Source organism: Corvus moneduloides, chromosome 1 (assembly GCF_009650955.1).
Source record: "Corvus moneduloides isolate bCorMon1 chromosome 1, bCorMon1.pri, whole genome shotgun sequence".
Classification (NCBI taxonomy): Eukaryota; Metazoa; Chordata; class Aves; order Passeriformes; family Corvidae; genus Corvus; species Corvus moneduloides.
The window spans coordinates 154,402,849-154,429,501 of NC_045476.1; the positions used below are offsets into that span (position 1 = coordinate 154,402,849).

General features: G+C 41.8%; 1 protein-coding gene across 1 annotated transcript; it reads right to left on the reverse strand.

Annotated features, from left to right (window-relative positions):
* On the reverse strand, nt 1-25,359 carry ANXA13 (annexin A13). Its single transcript, XM_032132797.1, has 11 exons — nt 25,275-25,359; nt 10,976-11,054; nt 8,614-8,708; nt 6,752-6,922; nt 6,155-6,188; nt 5,995-6,074; nt 4,752-4,820; nt 4,465-4,566; nt 2,467-2,542; nt 1,524-1,636; nt 1-337 (listed from the first exon to the last, which is right to left on the reverse strand). The coding sequence occupies exons 1-11, from the start codon at nt 25,287-25,289 to the stop codon at nt 218-220; spliced, it is 954 nt and encodes a 317-aa protein (XP_031988688.1). The 5' UTR covers nt 25,290-25,359; the 3' UTR covers nt 1-217.
* Between the last annotated feature and the right edge of the window lie 1,294 nt (nt 25,360-26,653).

Below are 26,653 nucleotides of genomic sequence, written 5' to 3' on the forward strand. Positions count from 1 at the left end.
TCTAGTTTTTTCAACATGTCTTTATTGCTTAAGGGCATTTGGCAAGATAGCCACAACATAAACCTCCTGTCCAACATTACTTGGCAACATATTTCCCAGCTGGAAAGAAAATAAATTGGATTTTTTTCTTTGTGCTAATGCCACATTTTTTGGATGCTTTTTTGGAAACTAATCAAGAGATGGTTGCTCAGCATGCCTCTTCATTCTTGATGTGTTTTTAGTGCAAAATTGCCAGCAGCAACTTTCTGAAGTCCCCAGAGGTGTCAGATCGGACAGCTTCAGCTAACGGCTTCTTGTACATTTGCTGGAACTTCTCCTTTATTGCTGGCAGGTCGCTCTGAGGAGACACCAAGAGCCTCTTTAGAAGAGTGGTGAATGTTCTGAGTAATATGCCCTGCTCCTACCAGCGCCCCTGGGGTCTGATTCAAGGACCACCACACCCAGTGGGAGTAGAAGAAGACAATGCTGGAGGTCTAAAAACCTTGGAGGACTTTCAGCTTGACATTCAGATTTGAGGTAAGCCCATGTCAGATGGTGGTGAGGGGATGCTAACTGTGAAGAGGACCTGCATGGAAAGCTATGCCAGGTGGCTGGGAGAATTTCTGCCCAGTGATGCTGTGCCAGCACAGCCTTGGTACTGGAAAAACTCACACAGGTAGCTGTGAACTCCTGAGGTCATCCCATGGTGGCAAACAGGGAAAGAGGCACTTCCTAGGAGAATGGCCAAAAGTGTTTTGTTCCACCCATAGAGGTAATTTTCTGGTTACTAGGCAGGGGGAGAAATAAACTCCTTGTCTTGAGCTTTCTTGTGAAAAGACACCTAAAGCACAGGTCTGATCTTTATCACTGTGGGTTTTAAATGTTATAATGACTGGACTGTGTCTTAATAGAGAGAATACCCTGGAGCCTAATTTTTCACACTGTGGATCATAGAGAAATATGCTTTCCTCACCCCTATGAAAAGCTCCTCCTCTGTGTTAGTTGAAACAGCCATGGGGTTACAACCTACACAGCTTAGAAGGAAGATTTAAAGACTGTGCTTAAATATCTCAAATGTCTTGTGAAATTTTGTGCTCCTTAAAATGACAATTAACTCCTTTGGCGTTTTATTTTTCTTTTCTCCTCCCTATCTGTTTTTCCCAGCTGGAATCCGAGAAAATTGGCAACATATGTTTATAAGCAATTCTCAAAATGGGAACTGCTGCTTTATCATTAATTAACTAGGAATTACTTTTACACATCCTACTGGGGCCAGACCTCCCCATGGGTTGGTTTTAACCAGGTACAGTTGACTCCACTTGAAATTGCCTGCATGCTTCCTGGTTTAGTTCCTTTGAAAACAGAAATAGATGCAATATCAAAATTAGAGTTGCCTGGGTACAGAAGCAGAGTGTGACCACTGATGTCACTGGGCTGAAAACGGTTTGCGGAGCACATGATCTATCAGGACTCACTCCATACCCTCTACATTTGTATTTCTCCCAGAGCTGATGTGAGGCATTACAGGACACAGGGTACCCTACCTCAGCCCTGGTCACAAGGATGCGAATCAAGGTCTCTTCATCAGTCCCAGCTCCTTTCATCGACTTGTGCAGAAGTGTGGCAAAGTAACCTGGGCAGTCTTTGGCACAGCTGACTAAAGAAAACAGTAAGAAGCCTCATTACACTTGTACATTTGCAGTTTGTGATACAACTTCAAGCAGAATTAAATAAGTAAGAAAGAAAAGGAAACTCCAGTGTTTATGCTTAGACATATGAGATGGCAGGGGTTTTATTCCAAGACTGATCTGCTGTCAGTATGCAAGGAGAAATCTTGGAGTCTGAATGGGGATGTACATTTTTCCACAAGGAAAGTGTGTTACACAGTGAGATTACCAGCACTGAGTACTCTGCCATTCCACAATGAAAATTACATGAATGAGAATGAGCATTTGCCCCTATGGGGTTCCTCTTGCCCGTCTATTCTTGAGGTAGCTGCTCATTCTGCAGATCACAGGAGGAAGATCTGGGAGAGCCTAGATCCAGATGGATAACAGCAATACCAGTAAGATAACCAGAGACAGGGCACAGGCGTAAATACCAGTCAAAGTCAACCCTAGTGCTAAATTGCTGTCAAGGACCCTGTACATTTTTGTGGTGGCTGGCTAGCACACTTCTCATGATGCCCAAGCATCTGCTAGAAGTTATCACCAGCCATGGTCCCAGCGCCAGCTTGGAGGTGGCCACCCTGTGTTAGAGGGCAAATAATTTAGCTGTGTGGAAAGGAGCTGTGTCTAGCAAGTTTCATTTTTAAAACCTATGAGTCCTAATCACTACTGAAAACTCTCTTTTTTTTCTGGCAGATATGTCAGCTCAGTTTAGGGGTATCTTGATGGCTGTTGCCAGGCTGTACACAGACCCCCAACAACCAATGTCAGGCACTGGCAAGAACTAGAAAAGGAAGGTCTTGAAACAATTGCTTTTTACCTAGAGTCAGATAAGCCTTCTCCAGATCTCCAGATGTTTCACTTTTAATGGATTCTTCTATGTCCTTCCCACACACCTATGGGAACAAAAAGGAGCCATAAGAGCTTCTGTCTGTACATGTCTTCCCACTGTCCAAACCAGCATCAGACTCGGGATCCAATGGCAAAAGGTCAATCCAGATCCTTTAGAGCCTTTCCAACAGAGTAATTTGAGGGCAAGTGAAGTTCTCCTCCGGTGTAAGTGCTCACAGATCCACTGGCACCAAGAGAAGGTCTATGCAGCCAGGTAAGGCACAGTGGTTAAGAGATGGATAAGCTACATTATGCAGTCCCAGGTATCTGACAGCTTTAGGACAAAGAAGCTGCAGCTTCTTCTTGAGTGACCCCTGGTTGGGAGAAACTGACCTTTCTCTATCCCCTCTATCAAAGGCTCTGGATGGCTCCCACACAAATGAGATAATTTTTGGAACTTTACCAACTCTATGAAGTTTTGTTACTTATTGTCTTTGGCTTCCCAGGCAAAGTTTACAAGCACCGCAGTTGTCCCAAAGTTTTTGTATTATTCTGTAGGGAAGGGGAGAAGCAGACTTGTCTCTTCAAAACAGAGTTTATCCTGACTTTTTTGAACTTCAGGAATCTCAAAGGCTTTTACTTTGCTCTGCTTTGCCTATCAGGATGTCCCTGCATGATTCAAGACTCTGACTTTTAGGTCAGAGCTGGGAAACGGTATGTACAAGGCAGCAAGGGCACCATGTGAGGCTTTAGGGCTTAAGTTCTGCAAACTACCAACCTGGTTTAGCTCTTGCCCTATATATATCTCCAGCTGAAGAGAAGGGCATCTTTGCAAGATTTGGGCTCTAATCTTGGCCTACTTCGAGTGCAGCCAGGCACGATGTGGTGGATTGGTTTGGGCAACCCGATCTGCTTGGCTTTAGGAATCAAAAAGCCAAGGTAGCTTGGCTATTGGAGCATTTAACTGAACCCCTAGGGTTTGGGCCACTGCAAGGGAGAGAGTATCCAGTTTGTGACTGGGTTTGTTCTCCTGCCAGCAACAACCCAAAACTTGGATTAAGCTGCAAACTTTTTTCTAACTATTGGTTCCTTATTATGCTGACACTGAAATCTGGCTTTGACTGGAGCTCTTTTCATCTTCAGTGCCTAAGGCTACAGTTTTCTGATGAACTCAAGAGTTCAGGACTGTGAGCCAGAGGCTGGAGGGGAACCCTTTCCTGAGAATAAATGTCACTGCTGAGCCACTTTGCTGCCAGGAGAAGGACCTTGGATCTCCCATTGCTTTGACTTTCTGAGGTAATTTCCAAGCAAGACATCTCCATATCAGGTCAGGTTCAGGTCCAAGCATGAGTAAAATGTCCCTGCTGGTGACACAGGGAGAAGTGCTAAACAGCCAGGATCCTGCTGCCTGCTTTGCCTTATGTTTGGAGACAGGGGAAAGCACAGCAAAGCACCTGCACAGGCCATCTGCCCAGTGTGGGCAGAGAGGAAAGGCTGGAGATAAGCTTCTCCTCAGCCAATATGAGCGTGTGAAGTGGGGGGAACAGGAGGAGATACTTTGCCAGGCTCTATTTAGGAGAAGGAGGGGAAAAGACCAGAAAAGCAAATCCTTCCTTCAGGGCAGGCATTTGTGAACCTGTCCCTTTGCTGCAGGAGGAGGGGTACCTACTGCTGTGCAGCTGTGGGAAGGAACAGACATTGTGACATTTATTTGACTGAATATTGTGTAGGTTATGAAGGGGAATGGGTCCTTCACTGGCAGAGATACAGCTTCTCCTGTAAAACACCTATCCTGTAAGCTCAGGATACAGTTGTAGAAGTATGTTTTGCAAGATTCTTAAAGCATTCAAGAAGTTATAAAATGGCAGATAAAGGCTTGTCCACTACATAGAATCATTTAGGGTGGAAAAGGCTCTTCAGATCATTATATGTCTGCACCTATATGTCAGGGCCTATGCAACCCACATTGCAGAAGATAGTAACTCACCTTCTCATAGGCTTGGAAAGTAGCTCTCAGCTGGCTATAGCTTCTCTTTGCTAGGACCACATTGAAAGCCAGCTCCTCTGTTCCCCAGCGGCCTTCTCCTGCCTTCAAAATCACATGTTATTCCTTGGAAGCACTTGTTTATACACACTAGAGACACGAAGTCAGCCAGAGCCCTCGATTCACCAAGCTCCAGCCCCTGCACCCCTTGGTTGGTGTGTTTAGTCCCCCCGAGGCAGCCCTTGCTGCGCAGCACGGGGGAAAAAGGATTTGTGCACAATTGCACTTACTTTATACAGATCTGAGGCATCTTGCTCTGCAAGCTCTGCATTGACCTGTTGGGTCTCATCTCGGGTTGCCTGCAGAAAAGGAGATAACCGTAAAAAACACCAGACCAGGTGCTGGTTACATTTCAGCTCGTGGCCCTGGCAGATATTTTGGTTGGAGTTTTGCTGCCATCTGCTGACACGAGCCCGGTGATGGGCACGGTGGGACTCGGGTTCACCGCAGCCCCTGGGTTCGCTGCCTTCAGACGTGAACCCTCTGCGTAGGGCTTATCCCCCAGCCTTACGTGCTGTGTGCTGGGGCCCTAACGAGATTGCAACGCTGATGCCTCTGGAGCAGGAAGGTTCCCAGTACCTGCACTGAAGTGCTGATGGTTTTCACGGTGCTGGATATGCCCTGGTAACTGTGAAATGTTTTCTTGACTAACCTACATACTCTGAGCATTCACCAACATTGTCACCCCTGGGAGAAACTATGAAGGACTGATCTGTGAAAAAAAAAAGTATTTGCCACTCCTGAAAATATACAAGAGGTTGAAGAGAGCTGTATCAATGCTTCCCAGAATGAGAATCTTAACTGTGATGCATTTAGCCATGTGACTGTTATGTCTTTAAAGCTTCTTGTATTTATTCAGTCTTTTCATTTCCCAGGGTTGTCAGATCAGACTGGCCACCACACTGCATTTCTAGATGGGCTCCTATTTTTGTTAGTTATAATGTATCTTTATGACAATATTGATTTTCTGCTTTATTTCATGAAAGGGGTTTAAAATAAAGTCTGTTCTAATGGAAAACACGCTTTTTTTATGAATGAAAAACTAACATAACAGCAATCTCTTTCATAGTTGTTCTGTATCTATCTGAATTCTAAAATGCTTACCTGAGATGGAAGTAAGATTTCCTGGTTTTGGGCAAAATTCAGAATAATGGGGCCATGACCTCGAATGAGTATTCTAGCCTTTACCATGGTATAAATAACAGTGAAACAATCCTGTTATTTTCAAAGTATCAATATTTATAAAATTATCTCTGGCTTCATAAACTAAAATTGTACATATTAAAAAGCCATAGATACGAAAGGCTCCTATACTGAAGAATGCCTTTTGTTTACTGTAATTACCTCATTATTATTTTACATATCATAACTGCAGTATTATAAATACCAGCCAATACTTATTATGATTACTCAGGGGAAAAAAGGAAATATCTCTGTCAGGCAGCTGCATAAGAGGAAAGTCCCCAGCCTTACCTCTAGCACCATGACTAATATCTTCTGTAGGGAGCCACTGGTGTCACTTTTAACATCAGATTCTAGATCCCTATCAAACACTGGGAAGAAAAAAATCTGTGAGAGTTCAACCAGTGAGAAAGGATTTAAATGAAGGTGTTTGAAAGACAAAACTACTTACAACGTTTGTAGGCCTCCTTTATGTTTACAATTTCCTAGGAAAACAAAAAAAATAAATAAAGTAATAATCAAGTAAAAAAAAAAAAAGAAATCTTATTAATTATTAAATAAATGAGTAGACAAAACACCAACAAGTCAGCACCATGCCTGTACTGTATGAGGCGTAGCAACCAGAGGGGTGGGAGAAGCCATGAATTCCCAGTCCCCCACTGAGGACAGCACTTTGAGGGGTGCGTGACTCGTGCAGGTGTCCTTCTGGTTTTCCCTGCATTTAGGCAAGAGCTAATGTTTTTTTTCACTAGGGTTGTGCTCCTGTACCTCTGAACCATCAGAGCAGTGCCAAAGCTGCCTCTAACATGTATCCAGGGATTTTTCTCACCAATGTTGCCTCGAGTAAGATAAAGGAAGGAATGTGAATTATATTGGTCTTAAATCCTTTTAGAGTTTCAGCTCTAGTATGGCAATCGTATTGCTGCAAACACTGGCAAGAGGCACTTCAGCCATGGAAGCTGGTCTGATCCCTCCTCCTCCTCCCAGGGATGCTCTTGGTGAGCTCTTTGCCCTGCTGCCTAGGGAAGGTCACAGATGGTGTCCCAACCTTATTGTTTCGTGTGCAGAGAATCTCAATCAGGAGTGGCTCATCTGTCCCAGCACCCTTCATCGCCTTCCGAAGCTCTCGGGCCTCGTACTCGCAGGGCAGGTCCAGCAAAGCCAGAACAGCCTTTTCAAAATTCCCACTCAGGTCTCCCTTCAGGTCCTCTTCCATCTCCTGTGGGGACAGTCATGAGGGTTAGTGCAAAAGCTGAGGTGAGATTAGAGGATTTCTTAATTTGTTTCAGGAAATCTAATGATTTAAAAGCTCCTTCTGTACCAAAAAGTGACAAAACATTTTTTAAAAGGCCTTAAAATACACAGGCTTTTCTTTTTCAAAATAATTTCCCTAAAAATTTTGGTTTTAGATTGACTGAAATGATTGTCCCATCTTCAAATACCAGCCAGTATCAGTCCAGTTATGATTCTTACATGAGTAAACAAATGCAAACTAGTGTTTTGAAAAGCTTAACAGGAGTTTACTCTGAAACAAAATGCAGAAGCTTCCTGCTTTGAGAGAGCTGCCACACAGGGGATCAAACTAAGAACCTTCTCTGTTAGTTTTGGTTAAAACAGACTTACTGGAAAAAGCAGCAGATTTCTGCAAGGTGCTTTTGTGCCAAGCAAACAGCAGGTTTTTTTACATACACACAAACACACACATGCACAGAGAGATGAAAAAAAGCAACCTTCTTTGATGTGATCTACTTAATTAAAAATTTACTAAGACCCTGCAGAAGAGCTGGCTAGTGCATGCTAGCTAACCTTGAGGATGCCTGCTGAGGATGTATTTGAAGTCCTATCTGCAGTCAACATTTCCTGCAATATAGGAAGCACTTGACAAGTTCAGAACACTGAATGAGAAGTCCAGCTCTAAGTCTATTGTTCTCAAGTTCCTCCTCACACAACCACACGTGAACACTCAACTACTCAGGTCAGAGGCTGCCATTGGTGTTGGAGCAGTGTCAACACACACACCATGAATGCTGCAAGTTCCTGGAGCAGCAGGAGTGTGAGATGGTACCACTCATGCCTCCTTCCCGAGAGGTTCAGGCTGCCCAGGCAAGCAAGAAGGGTTGCTATGAGCTGATGTCACCATGATGTCTCACAGCATTTGATAATTTCTAATGCCTATTTTTATTAACCCTCATTATAGAACAAAATCTACAGTATTTATGTAACCAAAATCTAGATCATGCTTGCTGTAAATTTTACATATAGAAGGCTTTCATTCATCTTCAGTGCTGACTTTCTTATTGACGCTGATTAATGAGCAAGCAGACACTAAGAAAATACCAATTTAATAATAAGGTCTGCAGGATTCAGCTGTTTACTAAAATAACATTTTTCTTACACACAGAATCATTACAGCAGTTTATGCTTCCTCCTGCAGAAATCAAGTGCCCAATGAAACTTCTTAGTTTTGCAACATGTTCTACTTCATCACTGGGAGAAATCAATATTACTTCTATTAAACTCAATAAAAATATAGTTGTGCAAGATCAAATAGTTCCTCTGAATTTACATCTGGACTCTGACTTAAAATTTCCCTTTTATATTAACTTATTTTTCTGAATGTGCTGAAGATGAACACAAGCTGAAATACTTTCAGTTATGAATTATTTTCTAGCTCTTCCAGCTTTGATTAAAATGCTCTGATCTGGTTACGGCTGACTTCAAGAAGACTCTGAGGCCTAAAGTTAGAAATATAATCGGTATTTTAGGAGATAAAATAAATAGCTGAATCAGAAAGTAACTGCTGTCCCCCTTAAGTCCACTATGCCCTTGATATTTTCAAAAGCAGAGGCCTGTAGGCTGTATTTTCAGAGGCAGTGGTTTGAAACAGAGAGGCCACTTATTTCAAAATACCTTGCTATACAAAGCCTTGTACTTCTGTTTTATTTGTTGTCTCTGCTCCGATGTTCTACTTGATAAGACTTCAATAATTTTCTTTTCATTGGTTCCTGAAAAAGAAGTTGTGCATAGGGATTATATAATCAGGAATCTAATGCAGAGGAAAGAAAATGTGACCTCTAAAGAGAAAATAATTCCTGTACATATATCCCCAGTGGTTCCACCTTTAGGACTTGTAGCATCTAAGATTCTTTTGAGGATAATTTTAACTGCAGTCAGCTACAATGTTCAGGCCATAAAATAAAAGTTCACCATCTCATGCTGTTCATATCAGGGAAATTGAGTCTTCTGTTTGAGAAGGTCAGACACTGCTCCTAAAATCAGGGTTATGCCAGTGCCCATAGGCTGACGTACACGTTTTTGGTGACAATGCTTGTTTGAGTAGTCCCAAGGCATCAGCCACCAGATCCAGTTTATTACGTGTGTGAATGCTGTGCTGGCACAACAGAATGAGGGCAGTGGGACAAGAGGCTGGGGCAGGCTAGGATGTGTTTGAATCAGCTTCATTAACTCAATGCCTGGATGTACAGCCTGTAAAAAATTGGTTTTAGTTTTGCTAAATGGAGTCAGGAAGAGGAGCTAGAACCAGCCTGGATGGTTTCAGTCTCTGCCGATGCAGAGATCAGAGTGATGTGGGAGCGTGGGATGCCCAGGGAGGTGCAGCTGCTGTGCTGCCCATCACAGAGGGAAGCTGAACATGCAGCCCCCCTCCAGGAGAAAAGCCCTTAGTCAGCTTTGAGCTCTAACTTAGGCAATGGGTTGAAGAGGCTTACTAAAGGCAGTGACCTTGCTCTTGTACTTTTCTTGCCCTCAGTCATATAAACAGATGTTTGCACATAAACAGATGTTTGCACAAAACAGAGCTGCTGGAAGGCATTTGTTATGGCTAAAAAGAGACAGGACCTCAGTGATGTTACCTGGATGTACAAAAGACACAATAGGGCAGCTATTGCATTAACACAGGTGTCCTGGTGCACTTCCATCTCAGGGCCAGCAGCTTGACTCAGGCATTATTTCTTCAAGATGGGTATTGAAATTGAGAATGTGAGCCAGGACAGACATATGACCCAGCATGTGATGGGCACTGCCCAAATGCCCATAGCATATCAAGGGTTTAGATGGCAGACCAAAGGCATCATGACATATGCCAGGCCTGCTGAGGCCTGCACATCCTGCTGGTGGTCACTGCCTCATGCTGTCCGTGTGCTCTGCCATCTGATGCATTTGTGTTGCCATCCCTGGGATTTGTGCTGTGCCTCATCTCATGCTTTTAGGAGCAGGAACAAACAAGGATTTTTGAGTAGCAACCAGCACAAAGGATAAAGATACAAATTATATTGGCATTCAGCAACAGCTGATGTGCTTTCATCCCTCATATCACTATCAGGTACATGCAGGACAACTTTAGGGCATCTTGTCCAGTTCTTCCTGCTTAGATCAGAGGCAGAAGGCATGGTCCAAGTTTGAAAGGAATTATATTCCTATTTGATAATGTTGGGCTAAACTTTCAGTAGAAGAGTCCTCTGGGGAACTGTTGTTTTGAGGGGGCTCATTTGATAGGACAGGAACAGTTCCTGAAATTCAACACTTAACTAGCTGATTCTGAATGTCATTGCTATACCAGGAAGAAATGCTTAAATACATATTAACTGTGCAAATACCTGGAGTGAATTAATAACTTACTGATCTTGTGTGCTGCCTGGATGTTCTTCCTCTACGGAACATTGTCACCTCCATGGACCTTAGGATCCCATGAAACACTATGCATTCCTCACTCACGTCAGTGCAGTCAGGCAGCTTACTTCAAACTACCTCAGAAGATGGGGAGGGACAGTATTTTCAGTTAAAAATCACTGATGAATGTTGAAATCACTGTAAATTCCTTTCAGCTGATGGAGCTGCAGTGGGATCTGGTGAAATATGGAGGTGATGATGTTCTTTACTGGTCTCTGGAGGCCTGAGAAAGGATATATAACCATGACCTTAATCTGACCTGACTACCTGGACCCTGTGACTGTCAAATTAGTCTTGGCAGCTTGATGTTCCTATCATAGGGAACAAATATCATATTTACCATCATCCTCTGGAGCCATGCAGTTAACAAACTAGATCTTACCAGTCTTTGAGGAACAAGCTGGCTTCCCTTCCCATTTATCTTCATGGGTGTGAATGTTCTTTGAGTCAGTACGTGACAGAAAGCATAAAGATTACCTAAAACTAGTTGGAACAATTGGTTTGCCTAAGTTCATGTATATGCTCTTTATAATATTGATCTGCCCTTTGTACAAAATCCAAAAATCTACAAAATTTTTCTTACCTGCTCCTTTGCAGGCACTGTGTATTTTCTTGGCGTCTCGCTCTGCATCAAAGCCGTGATGGTGGTGTTTGTGGATTGACTGGGAAGACAGAGGCACAACAGACACATGGGAAACAATTTTGCATTAGAATGACAGCAGTTTGGGGCAGGTTCTTGCTTGATCTTTGTTCCCACCATCTAAACCTTGAAGTTCAGGCTGAGCTTTGCTGAAATACTGTATCTATCCCTAGGGCTCCTGGAATGGATCCACAAATAGCTGTCACCACATAAAAAACAGAGTGGTCTATATAACTTTGTCACCATATTTATATATGTGTATGTCACTATACATAACATGTCACCACATGACACACATGACCGTATAACATGATATATAACTTTGTTCTGCCAGTTCTGGCTTATTCAAATAATTTAAAGGTAATAACTTCATACCAGGCATCTTCCTGTCAGATCAAATATTATTGGTTTGTACCACTTTAACAACAGGCCAATACAAACACCTTATCAGAAGCAGGACCTATCTCTGCAGTACAGTTGTAAGTACTGGGAGCTTAAAATCACAATCATCTGAATAAAAACTTGTCCCAAAACCCTTTCTTGTATTGATGCATTCATGCAAACAAGATAATTGGAGATATATAATGTGATAAATCTGGGGGCTTTTGTTTTTGCTGGGGAAGTTTTTCGTTTATTTTTTTTAATTTGGCAAAAATGTGGCTACCTTGAGCTAAATTTACAGGGACAGGATAATAACTCAAAGTCCACATCCACAGCAGCAGTTTACAGCCTGACATATCAATGTAAACAGAAAACCATGTCTGCTCCTAATCTGACAAGCTGTGAGTCACAGGGGCTGAAATTCTGGTACACCCTTCATTCTGCTGTTTCTCAGAAAAGGGTAGAATTGTTTGAGACCACAATGACAGCAACAATTTCAGCTCCCTTTATATGATTAATCAGATATTTTAAATGCCCAAACTCCAAAACAGTAGTAGAAAATAGGTCCTGGGCTCCGAAGTCAAGTCAGTATGCACACAAGTCAGTATGCACACCATGGACTCAGGGGTCTAAGTGGGCACTGGCAGTGCTTTGGCATTTCCACTCAAATAGCAACATGTGGATCGGGCTTCTTGCTTGCAGGGCTGCCAGGCACTGGCACCACCACTGTTAATTAAGAGTTATGATACTGCAGGGCATGGCAGTCTGCTTTGAAGCCCTTCTGAAAATGCCACCAGCCTGCTGAGGAGCCAAAGAGGTTAAATGGCTGATTAACCTCCTGGTCTCTGGGGATTGCACAGGGCAGGGATCACTCCTGAAAGACATTAGGCACGACATCATTCTGCTTGTGGAGTAAAGAGAATTTAGCCACGTGGCTGTGGGCTGTGCTCTGCTATGTAGCCATCTGTCCAGAGAACATGTTTTATTTACAAGTACAGTTACAACCTGAAAGTCTGTTTGCTGGTATACTCCAAAAGTTTCATGCTGTCATCTACTAGTTCTGGTGAAAGAGCTGCAACTCTGGCTAAAGGGGTCGTCTGTCAAAAGGCAAAGGGTCAGTTCTCAAGGAGAAAAACCCAAATCCAGTCCCTACACTGCTTTACCAATGTACCTTCGTGATTGACTGAAGCCAGTTAGGTACCTGGCTTTTTCAATGCAGTTAGCAGCTAGAATACAACCTACTGCTAATGGTAGCTGAAACTGAAAATTTTTACAACCATAACAATTAGTAAGGTACTGTAACAATGCAATAACTTTGCTTCATCTCTACAGCACAAGGTAACACTTTGATTGCCATCATTATCACAAATGTTGCTTTTAAAGATGTATCTTACTGTATGCTCACACACAAGTGAGAGCCTTTCAAACAAGGTAGAAATAGTTGCATATAAGTAAGTAATATTTTCTAGTGAGAGATTTTATTTAACAGTATTCAAATTTCCCAGGAGTTTTGGTCAAAATGGAAAGGAAAAAACAAAGTTAGAAAGCAGATGCACTGATAACTATTTGAAATTAATTCCATTCACAGTTTTCTATTATGGCATCTCCTTAGATGGCATTGTGTACAAAGGAAATCTACTGACAGGCTGAGAGAGCTGGCGTTGTTCAGCATGGAGAAGAGAAGGCTCCAGGGAAATACCATTATTTTGGCTCAGTACTTTTGGTATGCTTATGGTTGATCTTGCTGACTGTGTTAGGCAGCCAATACTGAAGTTATTCTAGAGTTGTTTGCAAAGTAAACCAAAAAAGACCAAAGAAGCAGCTGAAAAATCAGAAAAAAGGGGAAAATTCTGTAGCACAAAATACAGAGAAAAGTGCTAACATATCAAATGTAGACATTTGACTACTTTGCAGTTATCCAAGTGCTATTCTAATTTATAGACTCTCAGATTCCCTGCAGCAATAAGAGCTGAGAACTGTTGCTTCACATTCACTGCCTCCTGACCTGGGACAGAAGGTGCAGTGGTGAGAAATGAAGAAGAAAAAGGCTTCATCTGGGATTCTCTCCCACTTTTCAGACATTCAGCCTGGACAGAAACACCTGCACAAACACACAAAGGCAGGAGCTGGGTTGTTCTTTGCTTTGCCTTGCCCACCAGCAGTGCTGGGCTGTGGGAATTGCCCTTATCATGCTCGTGCTGCTGCTTCTGCAGCTCCCACTGCCCCAACCCTACTGCAGGTGCACCTGATCATGGTAAGGTCATGGCAGGGCATTGAGAGAGTGGTTTTCTCTCTCCTGCCTTGATGGCTGGTCAGTTATCCTCAGGTTTAGTGAGCCCCTAATTCCTAGGTACAACTTGTATTGTAGGTGTTGTGTTTGTGTGTAGCACAGGTGCAATAGGCAGGAAAATGGTACCACCAGAAACGGAAATAGCATTGTAGATTTATGATTATTCATAAAGACATAAATACAGAAAGACTTATTTTCAAGGGAAAAATCATGCAGAAAGGAAGGAAGGCCTGTTTCGATGTTCAGGACATGTTTGTTTTAAAGCACCAGAGGAATTTATTGAGTCAGCTCTGCTAAAGCCTCCATCTTCAAATAAATCATTGCAAAACATTAAATGATGTGCCTGGGGGATACCATTCCTATAGTACTGTGTGTAATACTAGCATCAGCTTTATAGAGAGAAATCTGACACTATGGGTAAGTGACTGTCAAGACCACCTCCTGGGTCATCTGAGAAAAATAATTCACTACTTGCTGAGTCCCATCCTTGACCTTCCCGCTGACATAGCTTCCCAGTGCAGGAGAGGTAGAGCTGTTTCAGAGCTGTACTCCTTACCCTGTGGATTTTGACAGGTGGATTTTCCTGTAAGGGATACATGGCAAAATCAATTGATGTTTAATACCATTTGTAACTTGTAGTCATTTTTCTTCTAAAAGTATGGGTAGAACCACTTTAATATAGTTCTTTTTTTAGAGTTAGGACCTTAGATTTGGTTAGTTACTGACTTACAAGTGTTCTAGCTAATTTGGTGATAGCATGATGTGGAGTCTGAAATATCAGGTGGACAGACTGCAAACAGCTTTGAAGTTGGACATACGGTGTGAGGGAACTTGCTTTCACAAACTGGTCCAGCTCCATCCACTCATTTGTTTAATTTTCTTCTCATTTCTCTCCAATAGTTCTATATTAATTAATGTGACCAGAGTTCTGATGGTAAAGAATATTCTTTTCACTTCCAGAATAGCTGTATTTACAGCCTGTGTTGACTTGTTTTCTCTTATCCTGAATAGTTTTTGTCTCACTCAAGCATGTTTTAGACAATAATCTGTTTCCCTTGCAGCTTTGACTAAAATTGTCACAGATTTATTTATATTAAATTGGACAGTTTATAACAGATCTAAAACTAACTTGCTTTGTTCTAACTTGCTTTCAAGCACACAAAGTAGTTTTTCCTACTATAAATTACATCTGACTTTAGGGAGCCGTAAGATGAGTTTATAGTTGATCTGCAATGCTTAGAGAAGCTTTGTAGATTTTTCTTTGATGTTTCAGCATGTGGAGCCCTTATGGAGCACAAATAAACAGTTTAACAAAAAGGTCAGCCAACCAAGAAGGATGTGATGGGGTGGGGGAACAAGAGCTCTTGCTGCAATACATTGCAGACACTCCTGAACAAATCTAGTATCTTCCTCAGGCTAAAGACAATTAAGCTTGCAGTAGAAACAAAGTGCTCATCAGTCATTAGACAAGAACAGAAGACATACTACCATGAACATGCCAGGTAGTTTCCTGTATTGCAAAAGAGAGCCCTCCCTGAAAACACCTCATAATACAGCTTGAGCACTCACAGCTATTTTTCCATTTCTATCATCTCATGCAGATGCCACAAGCCTACTCAGGAACAGGTTTATGAAGGAGTACTGTCAGAACAATGAAAAGAGCAGCTGTTCGGGGTGCTGGTCACCGCTGCAGCTCTAACAGAGATTGATGCTGATGATGTATAGAGATAAATGCAGGCACAGACCCTTAAAGAAAATCAGTAGGAAGAGCCAGCAGGAGTGTGGTTGCTGACCAGAGCAGATGAGATGCAGCTCTAGTAGCTGTAGGCAGAGCTCTAAAAAGAGTTGGATTGATCCAAGCATGCTAAGTGCCTACCCCAGTCTTCATTTCTGCCAGGTCCAATTTATATGCTTTATTTAGTCGATGTCTAACTTCAAGCTTCTTTTTTGGCTGCTGTTTTCATTTTTCTTTGGTTTAACAGAAATAAAAATTAAATCTCAAAGTGGTAGTACACAGAAAGGGCAGACTGACCAAGCCATGCTCTTTACAGCATTAACTCATGCACTTGAGTGGGGTCAGGAATAAAATTTGGGGCAGCGTTTAGTTGTCTAAACATAGGTCTCTGGTGCTGTTAGACATGTCCCAGGGTAAGCTGCCTGATGCCTGTCAGACATCAGTGGTCTCCCATGGGCCTGCACCCATCAACCTGATGTGGATGTCTCACATACCTGAGAACATTACCAGTGGATACTGGAGGTGGGCTACTCAATCGTGCCAGAGTTTTCCCACCCATTTTCTTATTCTACACACATTTAATTATGTTGACAAAAATGCATTCAAGAAAAACGAGGTTTTAAAAAGAATGACATAAACTAGTTCCATGTGCAGCAATCTGAGCTTTCCTTTCTATCAAGCAGGTGAGCACCAGCAACCTCTCTGCCTGATTTCCCAGAGATTTACAGCTCCTGTCTGCCTGATTTTGGTTCCTCTACTGCCTACTGCAGCTGAAACAATTCCTGTGATGGGCACAAGCACAATGGCCCAACACTGTGTGGATTCTCTGGTGTCTTATAAGGCTTGAGTTCATGCCTCAGTCTTTTGTTTGGGGGATTTCTAATATAGTCCCTCTCTTCTCAAGATTTCCAAGAAACATAACAGGCACTAATAATTTTGAGATTAGCACCCTACTGGTAAATTCATCTAAAGTTGTCTGGTGGGTTCAAACGTTTTTAGCTAGGATAACAGATACATATTGCAGCATCTTGCATCCTGTTTCTTTGGGAAGCCAAGTCCCAAACAATCCATAATGTCCCAAAGGTGAGGACAGGAATACCGGAAAAACAAACAAACAAGTCAAAACAATTGAAAACCCATTCCAGATAGGAAGCTATAGAACCTGTTGAGATTTCTCAGTTCTCACAATGCACTGTCACTGAGCCACCAGTTCAAAGACCTTTGGGGAGCCCAGTCTCCAGCTAATGAACCATTTATCCAGCTCAGCACTGAGAGAGCTGTCAGGACTGGTTTGGGCAGAGCCTCTTACTCTTCACATATATTTAATTATTGTGGTAGGCAATGGATAAGTGAGTTGTCATCTCAAGGTGCCTTCCAGTTCTATGATTCCTGTCTTTATCTTTTGTGTGGAGAAGAAAATTTATTTTCTCTGTCTACCAGGAAATATTCCAAACCATCCAGTCACCTTGTTAGCATAACAAACAACAGGACCGGGGTGTGCATCTCATTGGTTAAACTGTATCTAATACACTTGGATCACAGGAGACAGCTTTTGGCAAAGCAGCACCTACATGATTAATTTTTTATAAACATACATATTACTCAAGATTAATTATTTATCTTGGCAGAAGTCTTTAATGAGCTATAATGCAACTGGAATCCAAGGTTAACTAGACTAACAGTAATGATTAGGAAAAAAAAGGGACGTGTTCTTAGATCTTGTGATTGAAACCTTCTAGTACATCACATTGTCAGGATAACATCCTGTTATCAGAAGAACCTCTGAACTCCCAGCCAAAGTAGTCTTAATGACAGCCCAAACCTCATCCCTCATCTCAAGTATTTCCGTCTGTTGAGAATAAAACACAAGAACAAACATAGGAGTAGGCTGCTGCATTTTTATCCTGATCTACTTCCAAAGACAGACTGAAAACATGATGCTACGTTTGTGCTTCACCCCTAGTTTGACTTACTAAAACAGACATTGCCAGTCATAATGATTTTTTTCACCTTGTTGCAATGCTACCTTAGGCCCCTCTGGATTGGGTCAACTTTCTGGATAACAGCAGAAGACATGAGCATAACCAACTCAAACTATCCTATGATTCTATAACAATAATAGCCAGAGCCTCCTACCGCTAGATAGGGTTTATTATTCTTATATAAAAATAGTGTCACCTTATTTTAAACCTATGCATTCCTAATAGAAAATGTATCTTACTGTTCATGTCAATTAATGACGCAGCTGAGACTGGAATGAACACCAACAGAGATGAGGACAAACCATTTCAGTGGTAACATCCAACCTGCCCAACAAGAAACACACCTCCCTCACCCATGGCAAAGAGCCTGGAGCCACATATCACACATCTCAGAGCTGTGCATGGGAGAGCTCTCAGAGCCAGCAGGCAGATCGCCCCTCCATCAGGAGCCTCCAGCTTGCCATGGGATGGATGGATGGATGGATGGATGGATGGATGGATGGATGGATGGATAGATGAGGGCAAGCTGGCATTGGTACCTGGTGACCTGTGGCTGCTTTCTGTGGCAGCAAGGCCCTGGGACACCACCACAGCCCTATTCTTGTCCAGCTTGACATGGGACTGCAAACATTCCTGGGGGATAAAATGCTGACCTGCTGAGAAAGCTCAAGACCACCAATCAGAAAGGGCAAAAAAGCAGATAAAACCCATTTCATTGCAATGTGTAGGTACTCCCATGAGAAAAACTTCCAAATATTAGAGCTCTTTAATATAATGGATAAGAAAAAGAAACAAAGAGCAATTACTGGTAGGCAAGGTCAGGTCTCATCTACCTGGGAAAGGCCACTCAGGGCACGGATATCTTGTCATTAGCGGATGATGCATTCACTATCTCCTATCATCCTTCCACCAAAGTAAGGGATTCTTCCGCAAGTTCTTCTCAGTAAAGTTGAAATAATGGGGCTCAGTTATTCAGGTATGAATTTATGAGAAAGGTAAAGGCTTTTACACACAGGTCAGAGTAGATGGACACTAACATCTAAAAACAAACAGAAGCAAACAGCTGTGGTGTGTTGGTAGCAGGGCTGTATCAGCAGGCACTGGGGTTTGTGCTGTGGTAATAAGAAGGTGGGGTTGACAAACACCTTTTTGACAAATCTATTGGCAAGTGCAACCTTAAGACAACATCCTTTTGTCCGTAAGGTTCCTTCTTCTCCTATTTTGTAAAACATACTTCTCATTTTTGTTTCTTTGAGCATTTTTCTAAGTCAGCCACAATATGCAGCTGAAAAATTGCCATCTGCCTCCTTGCCTGCTCAGAGAATGGTATCAATGTCTCCAAATGCCATCTGCCATCTGCCACCCAGGCTGTGACTCTCCCGAATCCTTGTGGCTGTTTTATGTCTAACAGCTGCATGACAGCAACACACACTGTCAGCTAGCTTGTTCCTGATGGTTTGTTGCTATCAGAATCAAAACAACTTCTATATGAATTCTATACTGGATAATACAATACATGTAAGTTTTATGGATTAGTCAACAGCCTTTGCAATTGTAGGAACCCAGAGTGCAGAGAATATTTCTCTGCCTGTTTTGAAGGGTTCTACCCCACTGGACAACACTGTTTTTGACCTTCGTCCTTGGAGAAAATTGCCTACCCTCTGGGAAGAATTAGAATCTACACTGGTGTGAACTAGGTGATAGAGTATTATGTAAGATTGTCACAGGGTGAAAAATTTAGAGGATTTGGGTTTGCTGATATAGTAAATAGATAAAAGCAAAAAACTTCAGAATGGAGGATTGTTGTTCTCCAGACCTTCTTCTTCTACTCCTCCATATTCTGCAGTAGAAGTAGTTTGGGATGATTGGATAAAGAATTCCGCAGTTCCTGACTGCGTGACTAGATAATTGGTAGAAAAGTAAAAATAATGTACTCTTTTAGTGACCATTGGTTAATTTACCTTTTAAAAGCCTTGAGCTTTCCTGCATTTGCCTTTTGTATTTTGCTCTGCTTCATGCTCTGCTTCGGCATGTGAATTACTGATAAGATATAATAAACGACCTGAAGACCGAGAAAATACAGAAGTCCCGTCCATCTCTCAGACTCCTGGCAAAGACTCTAAAAAGTCTCTCCCATCAAGGGAGGCATAATTACAGCACGGTCAGTGTCAGCAATGACTCTGTTACTCTTTCCAAATTGAGAGATGCAGACCTTATTTTCTACATCTGGGACTAAACGTGCAGTGACAACAAGATCCTAATAGAATTAGTCACATTTACTTCTTCCTTTTAAAAACAAGTGGCAATAGTGAAGATAATTGCTCTGACAGTTATTTAAACTGCAAAATTAAAACCATCTTTCTCCTACAATGTCCCTCTTGTTTCTAGTAGCTGTTAATATATCATCTAATAATACCTCGTGTTTAATTTTTTATCCTATTTATTCATGCTCACCACCATAACAAAGAAACCCATGATTAAGAGAAAAATGTAAGTTTGGGATGATTCTCTCATATCTGAATTTTATACTGTCCAGTTTTAATGTTTTCAAAAATTTTTGTGGCTGATGGAACACCTCAACACAGAGTACTTTTAAAATCAGTTAGCTACCAGGGCATCATGCAGTGGGAATGCCAAAGTTGCAAAACTGCAGCTTTTATTTCTAGAGGGCTCAATCCAGATGCTTAAATACAGACACCTCTGAGATGTGTGAGATCACCCAGCACCTGTGTGGGGCTGGCAGAGAGGACGTGGGGCTGACAAGGACCTAACTCACCTGGTGGGGCTGCTGAAGCCCAGGCAGAAAAGGATGCTAGAAATCTTCAAAGACACCATGCCTGTGGTTAGACATGAGTCATGTCTCACATCACTTCCTTTGATTACTTATCTTGCAAATGGTAGCCATAAAAAATGCAAACAAATGGCTTTATTCACCACAGATAAATCTAGTATTTCAAGTTGGCAATAATTCTTTTTTATGATGGGGGCAGACTCCTTTTGTTTTATTGACCATAATACCTGGTTGGAAGACACTTGGAAAACAGCATATTTTGCCTCTTTTTTCAGCTGAGATGCCAGATTTTTAACTCAAGTGTTCTTACGTCTTATTAAAAATTTGACACTCATTACCTCCACTAAGACTTGTGATGAGTTAACCTTGATGGAACTGAACTAAATTCTTGTGTATGCCAGCATGAAAGCTAGCATGACTTCAGAACACCTACACAGGGCTCAAATACATGGGCACAATCTTTGGGAACATCATACTGACTCTTGCATGTATTTTAAAGCTCAATTATTTAAAAGGAGAAGGACTTGAAGGATGTTGCACCTCATCAGGGAAGCCCCAAGATGACATGCTTCACCCCTCGGTCCCTTCATTGTTTCTAAAATACATCTCTGCAAGACACATTATCTAAACACCATCTATACATTCACAGACACATAGAAGTGCTGTTACTATACAGATGTGCATGTTTAGTGTCCAACAAACCAACTGTGCCTATGGAACTTGGAGGTTTGTGTGTCTAACACCTTTGCATGGCACAGGAAAGAGGTAGAGGAAGTTTCAAGATACTCTCAGGTCAGCTGAGTCACCTAAAGCAGCAGTAATCAGTCTACTGCTGCTACACTAGTCACAGTTAACAATAAAGGCAGAGTCATTTTCTGGATAGCAACTGTTGAAAATTTTATAGTATTTGAAAGTAGCTAAGTTCTTGCTTAAGTAGTTAGAATTGTGGGGCTACAAATTGAACTTTATCTGAAGCATATGGCTGTGTTGTGTAAGTCAAAATGGATTACAGAGAAACCTGGAGCTAATAATCTGATAATTAGGAACAATAAAGATAGATTGTAGTGAAATGTGAACAACCAGAACATTAGTAATAGAATAGGCAAAGCTAGCAGCTTAAATATTACTTAAAAGTTAATGGCTAGAGTGGACAGCCCACAGATTGTGGTATATGAATTGTAACAACCATATTCCAACATGGAATACAGAACTGACCAAAACTCCCACCAAAGCCAACCTCAGGGGATGCGAAGATGACCACAAACTGTTTTGGTAACAAAACAGTGAACCAATAAAGAGGGAGAAGACCCCTAGTATTACCATTGGTCTGGAGTGTTGCATGAGGGATGGGAAATTTAGATTGTGAGGGTTTAATTGCCAAGGGGTTTCTTTGCTCGGGGTCCCTCCTTTGAGACACCTAAGCTTGAGCTACCAGATACCATAACTGACTTGTGCCAATGACCCACCTAATGGAGATGAGAGTCGAGTGACAAAAATTTCTTTAACAGTAACAACAGAACTTGGTAGAGTATGTTAAAACTGTTGTATGCAAAGAAGAGCATTAGAGTGCAGATACTTGAGATTTTTTTATGTTTTTGTACAACATAACTGCTTGACATATTTACATCATGTAAAACATAAATGTAGCAACTCTTTGATATTTCAGATGGATTCTATTTTTTTGTCACAAATGCATCATAATTTTTTCATGGGTAGATGCTTGTTAACACCTACTACAGCAGCACTCACAGGGCAGCCTCAGACCTAAAAGGAACAGCAAATATCTTGGATAATAAGGGACCATGGAAATGAGAAGAATCTGCCACAGCTCTTCCCCAGTGGTGGGTGGCTAAACAAGAAGTTATTTCTGTCATCTGTTGACTGTGGGCTTATGGCCAGGGACTGAACAAGAATCGACTGTCCCTGAACACTGGTCTGCCAGGGGAAGCAACAAAGAGCAATTGTTGAGCTTTGTGATGAGATAATAAAATCACGCCGTGGTAATACTTGTACTAGGGAAACATTTCTACAAGGACAGTAATGTTCATAGGCAACACAGAAGTCCTTGTGAGTTTTGTGAGCTTATGCCCCAGAGGACTCCGCGGGCAGATATGTTCTCCAAGTTATACTTACTTTTTTACCTTCAAGTTGTCAAACCATATGGCCCACAACAACCTGCCATCCCCTTCTTAGACTATAGAGTCCTCCCTGGAAGAAGGTTTAGTCTGCTTTGCAATGACAAGACGAAACTCAAGGATGTTGCAGAGAATCTCAAAAAATTTGAATTAACCAAAGAACTCACCCAACTCCAAGATTAATTAAACTCACAAACACCACAGAGTAACGCATAAACAGTCTTCATGGATTTTTGAGAGACAGAAGATTAAAAAAATTACACAATTTCACATAAGTAAAAATCCATCAAACTTTTCAAATCATAGAATGAAAACCATTGCTGCTATTCCCAAATTGTCCCGAAAGCATCTTCCTTGTAGCAAAGCAGCTATCTAGATTTTAAGGCGGATTGACGCTATTTGTGTTAATATTAAGGACATCAGATGTACAGATAAGCTTGACGCAAGACTGCAAACATAGAAAATAATTAAGAGACTTTAAATCGCTAAGGATATGCAGTTAAAAACATTGTTTGATTGTAGGAAAGAGTTCTGGACTGATTTCAGAGAGCAAAAAGCACATGAAAATATGCAGATTTGGAGTTGTAATGTTGCATCAGGTGCAGCTCTTAATTGGGAGCTCAGTTTCTGAGAGAAAGGTACCCTAGTGTTGGTTGGTAAATTTTTGCTGAAAGTATTTTTTTCAGTAAAATTTTATGCTTTTGTTCAAACTAACATGTTCAGGAAGATATAGATTTTGATGAAAGCTCCATTTTAAAATGAGACATTCTGATACAGCTGAAAAGTTCCATTTTAACATTCACATAGTGGAACCTTTTCACTGAAGAATTGTTAGCTTTCAACGAAAACTCCATTTAATTATGACAGTTAAAAAAGAAGTTTTAAAACCTAAAGTCATTTGACCAAATAAAATACATCATTTGATATAGATGATTATTTTTATATTTCTCCCAGCAGAAGCTATTAAAAAAAATCAACTTCTGAAATTTCAAAGCAGACAAAATTCTGTTGTTGTATTATTCAACAGAATGAGACAACCCATTTTTACCCAGCTTTCTAGTGCCAGTATTGACCACAAAAGAGAAGCTGCCTCTGTGCATTGCAGTGCCTCCCAAAGCCACCATAAACCACAGCAAGAGGTGCTGCAGCACCACAGTGCCCCTTTCATCCTCCACAAAATAAGTGCTTACTGGCTCATCTGCTGACAACCTCGTAGCCCCTACGGCTGGTTTCCATATATCCTCAGTGAGTTTGTAAGACTGGCTCTGGAGGTTTAAAAAACACAATATATAAGACACTCATGAGCCTGCTGTTACAAAACATGAGATTAGGAGAAACAGCAAACTGCAGCTGAAATGCTCTGGTAAGAACTTCTATTTTATTTTCTGCTCTTCCAGAAGCTATTCTCTGACACATATACAGCCATTTCTCCAATATTACCTGCAGCTTTCTAGGAACAGCAGAAAGATGCAATTCAGATGAGTCTGGGCTGAATGATGGGATTCTCTTCCAACATGGGATCACCCACCCCTATTTCCACTGTAGCCTACAGCACAACTGGGGTGTACTGCATCCACATCCAGACTACCTAGTCCAGCATGGAGTCCACCTGCTAAACCTGCCTGAGATGCAGTGCTGTGATCACTCCTGCCATAGATACACCCCATCTGGACAGTTTAAACCTGAATGGAGTCTGTTCACAGTTCACTTCATTCCATGCATTGTCCACTGAAAGGCCAAGACCCTCAGGAGATGCCTGTTGACCACCCTATGTGTGTGTGTTCTGTGCAGCAGGAGCCTTTTTGGCCTTGTTTCCTGTGCAAAGGTAGGATTGCTGGATACAGGCAGTGTTGCTGAACTGCTCACTCCTCTCCCCTTAGGCAAAAAGCCAGTCTGCAAAGAGATGGTGTTGAGATGGGACCATCCTTCCATTCACAGGGAGACAAAAAGCTCCTTGGATCTCTAGCTGGAACTTTGTGCAAATGGTATGGGGTGTCTTGCTCAGTCTGCCAAAGAAAATGTCCTCAGGAGCTGGTCCAAAAGCATCAGAACCTTGGCATGCCTCCAGGCCTTGCTGAATTTGGATTTAAAAAATAGTTACATGATAATATAACTCTTACAGAAACGAATGTCACTTTAGCCTGTATCAGCAAGCAGGCTATCTTCTACTGATCCATACTGTGAAACTGCAGGTTCTCAGCATTCAAGAAAATTCACTGCTGAATAAATATTGCTTTTATCCACTAGTTTCAAAATTGGAGCTAAGACCCGCAGCTTCTTCAGCACAAGCCACCTAACTTGCACCGGAACCAATCATTCACAGCTGTCACACAAAAGCTTTTGACAATCAGGTCATTTTGAGGTTAAATGTCTTCATGCAGAAATGCAAATGTTAGTAAAAATTGTCTCAGTCAAAAGTCATACGGTAATTTGATGCAGTAAATCCCGACACCTGGATTTTAACTTCTGGGAGCACTACACTTTGAGATTACTCCTGTCCCTATTGTTCTGTGATAAACAGCCAAATTTTGAAAGTATTGGCCTTTGAGACAGGAAGTTTTTCATATATCTTTAGGGAATTATTTTAGTGTTCAGAATGTTCCAACACAAATTTGCTAAACTAACTAAAATTAGTTTTCCCAGGACATCCTGTGCATCATTTATTTTTCTCAAAATGAAAGTGTTGCCCTCTTTAAGCCACAAAGAGCATTAAAACATGCAGGACTTGTGTGTTGCAGTAATAATTTCATTATTCATGTACTGTAGTGACGCAATGTTACCAGCTGCATACAAGTTTCCCCCACAAAGTAGATTTTGAGTTTAAATCTTCACTTGCAGCTATATTAATGCCATACAAAGTGAAAATTGACAAAAATAAAACCAGGAAATAATTGCATTCTTGACAATCCAAATTAAGTAACTACTTACATGTGAACTGCCCATTTTTGCTTAGCCTGAATGTGGAAGGTGCAACTCTTCTGCTCTTCAATAAAACAAGCATCCAGTTGGAATAGCTAAATACTACCTAACCCCACGTTAATCAATAACTTCTGACATTATTTAAATTCTAGTCATCGCAAGGTGGGGTGTATTCATTATTGCACGGTGGCTTTATTATCCCTACTATCTAATATCACATCCTGTTGTTTCATGGAGCTGACTGTTTTTTCTAAGGGAAATCAGGATTTCACAATGTAAACCTCAATATTATACATACTGATTTATCTAATTGATATTACAATGATTTAAAACACAGAAATATTGTAGCACCCAACATGACCTTTCCAAACATATTAGAGAGAAAGATACCTCCTTTGAAGGGTTTATATCAGATTTTATGGAATTTAATGATATCTAATAAGCCACTGGGGACCCTCAGCTCCTACAAAACATTTTGAGCAGAATCTCACTGCTTCAATTTGGTTTATGTGATCAGGTTTTGCTAGACGGGGGATTTCAGGGGTGTCCTTTGTGAAAAGAGACATGGGGCTGCCCCCATGCTGGACAGAGCCAGTGCTAGCTGACTCTAAAATGAACCCTCCCCAGGACAAAGGTGAGCCCCATCAATGATGCTGGTGGTGCCTCTGTGATAATATATTTAACAAAGGGTAAAAATTACTGAGCAGCAACTGTGAGAAAGGAATGAGAAAAAAGTGAAATTAAACAGTCCTGCAGACACCCAGGCCAGTGGAGAAGGAGGGGCAGGAGGTGCTCCAGGTGCCAGAGCAGAGATTTCCCTGCAGCCTCCCTGCAGCTGTGCCCCTGCAGCCCATGGAGGTCCATGGGGGAGCAGGGATCCACCCGCAGCCTGTGGGGGACCCCACATGGGAGCAGGTGGATGTGCCCTGGGGGCAGCTGCAGGTCATGGAGAGCTGATGGTGGAGCAGGCTCCTGGCAGGAATGATAGCCTGTGGAGTGGAGCTCATGCAGACACAGGTTTTCTGCAGGACCTGAGACCCTGAGGAGGAAGCAGCAGCAGAGATAAAGTATTATGGACTGACTGAAACCACTGCTGCCCATTCTCTGCACCACTTGGGGAAAGGAGGTGACCAGTTGGGAATGAAGGAGTGAGGTTGAGCCTAGGAAGAAGGGCAGGATCAAGAAGGTGTTTTTAGTTTTGTCTTTTCTTCTCACTATCCTACTCCATTTTTAATTGGCAATAAACTAATTTCCCTAAGTCAAACCAGTTTTGCCCATGACAGTAATTGGTGAATATCCTCACTGTCTTTATCTCAACCCATGAGTTTTTTTTGCCTTATTCTTTCCCCTTGTCCTTTTGAGGATGGGGAGCAGGAGTGCAGCTTGGT

Coding starts and splice junctions, on each gene's coding strand:
- ANXA13 (XM_032132797.1), bottom strand. Junction 8,709..10,975: donor CAGTGCCTGCAAAGGAGCAG/GTAAGAAAAATT, acceptor CTTCTTTTTCAG/GAACCAATGAAAAGAAAATT. Junction 6,075..6,154: donor AAAGGAGGCCTACAAACGTT/GTAAGTAGTTTT, acceptor TTTTCTTCCCAG/TGTTTGATAGGGATCTAGAA.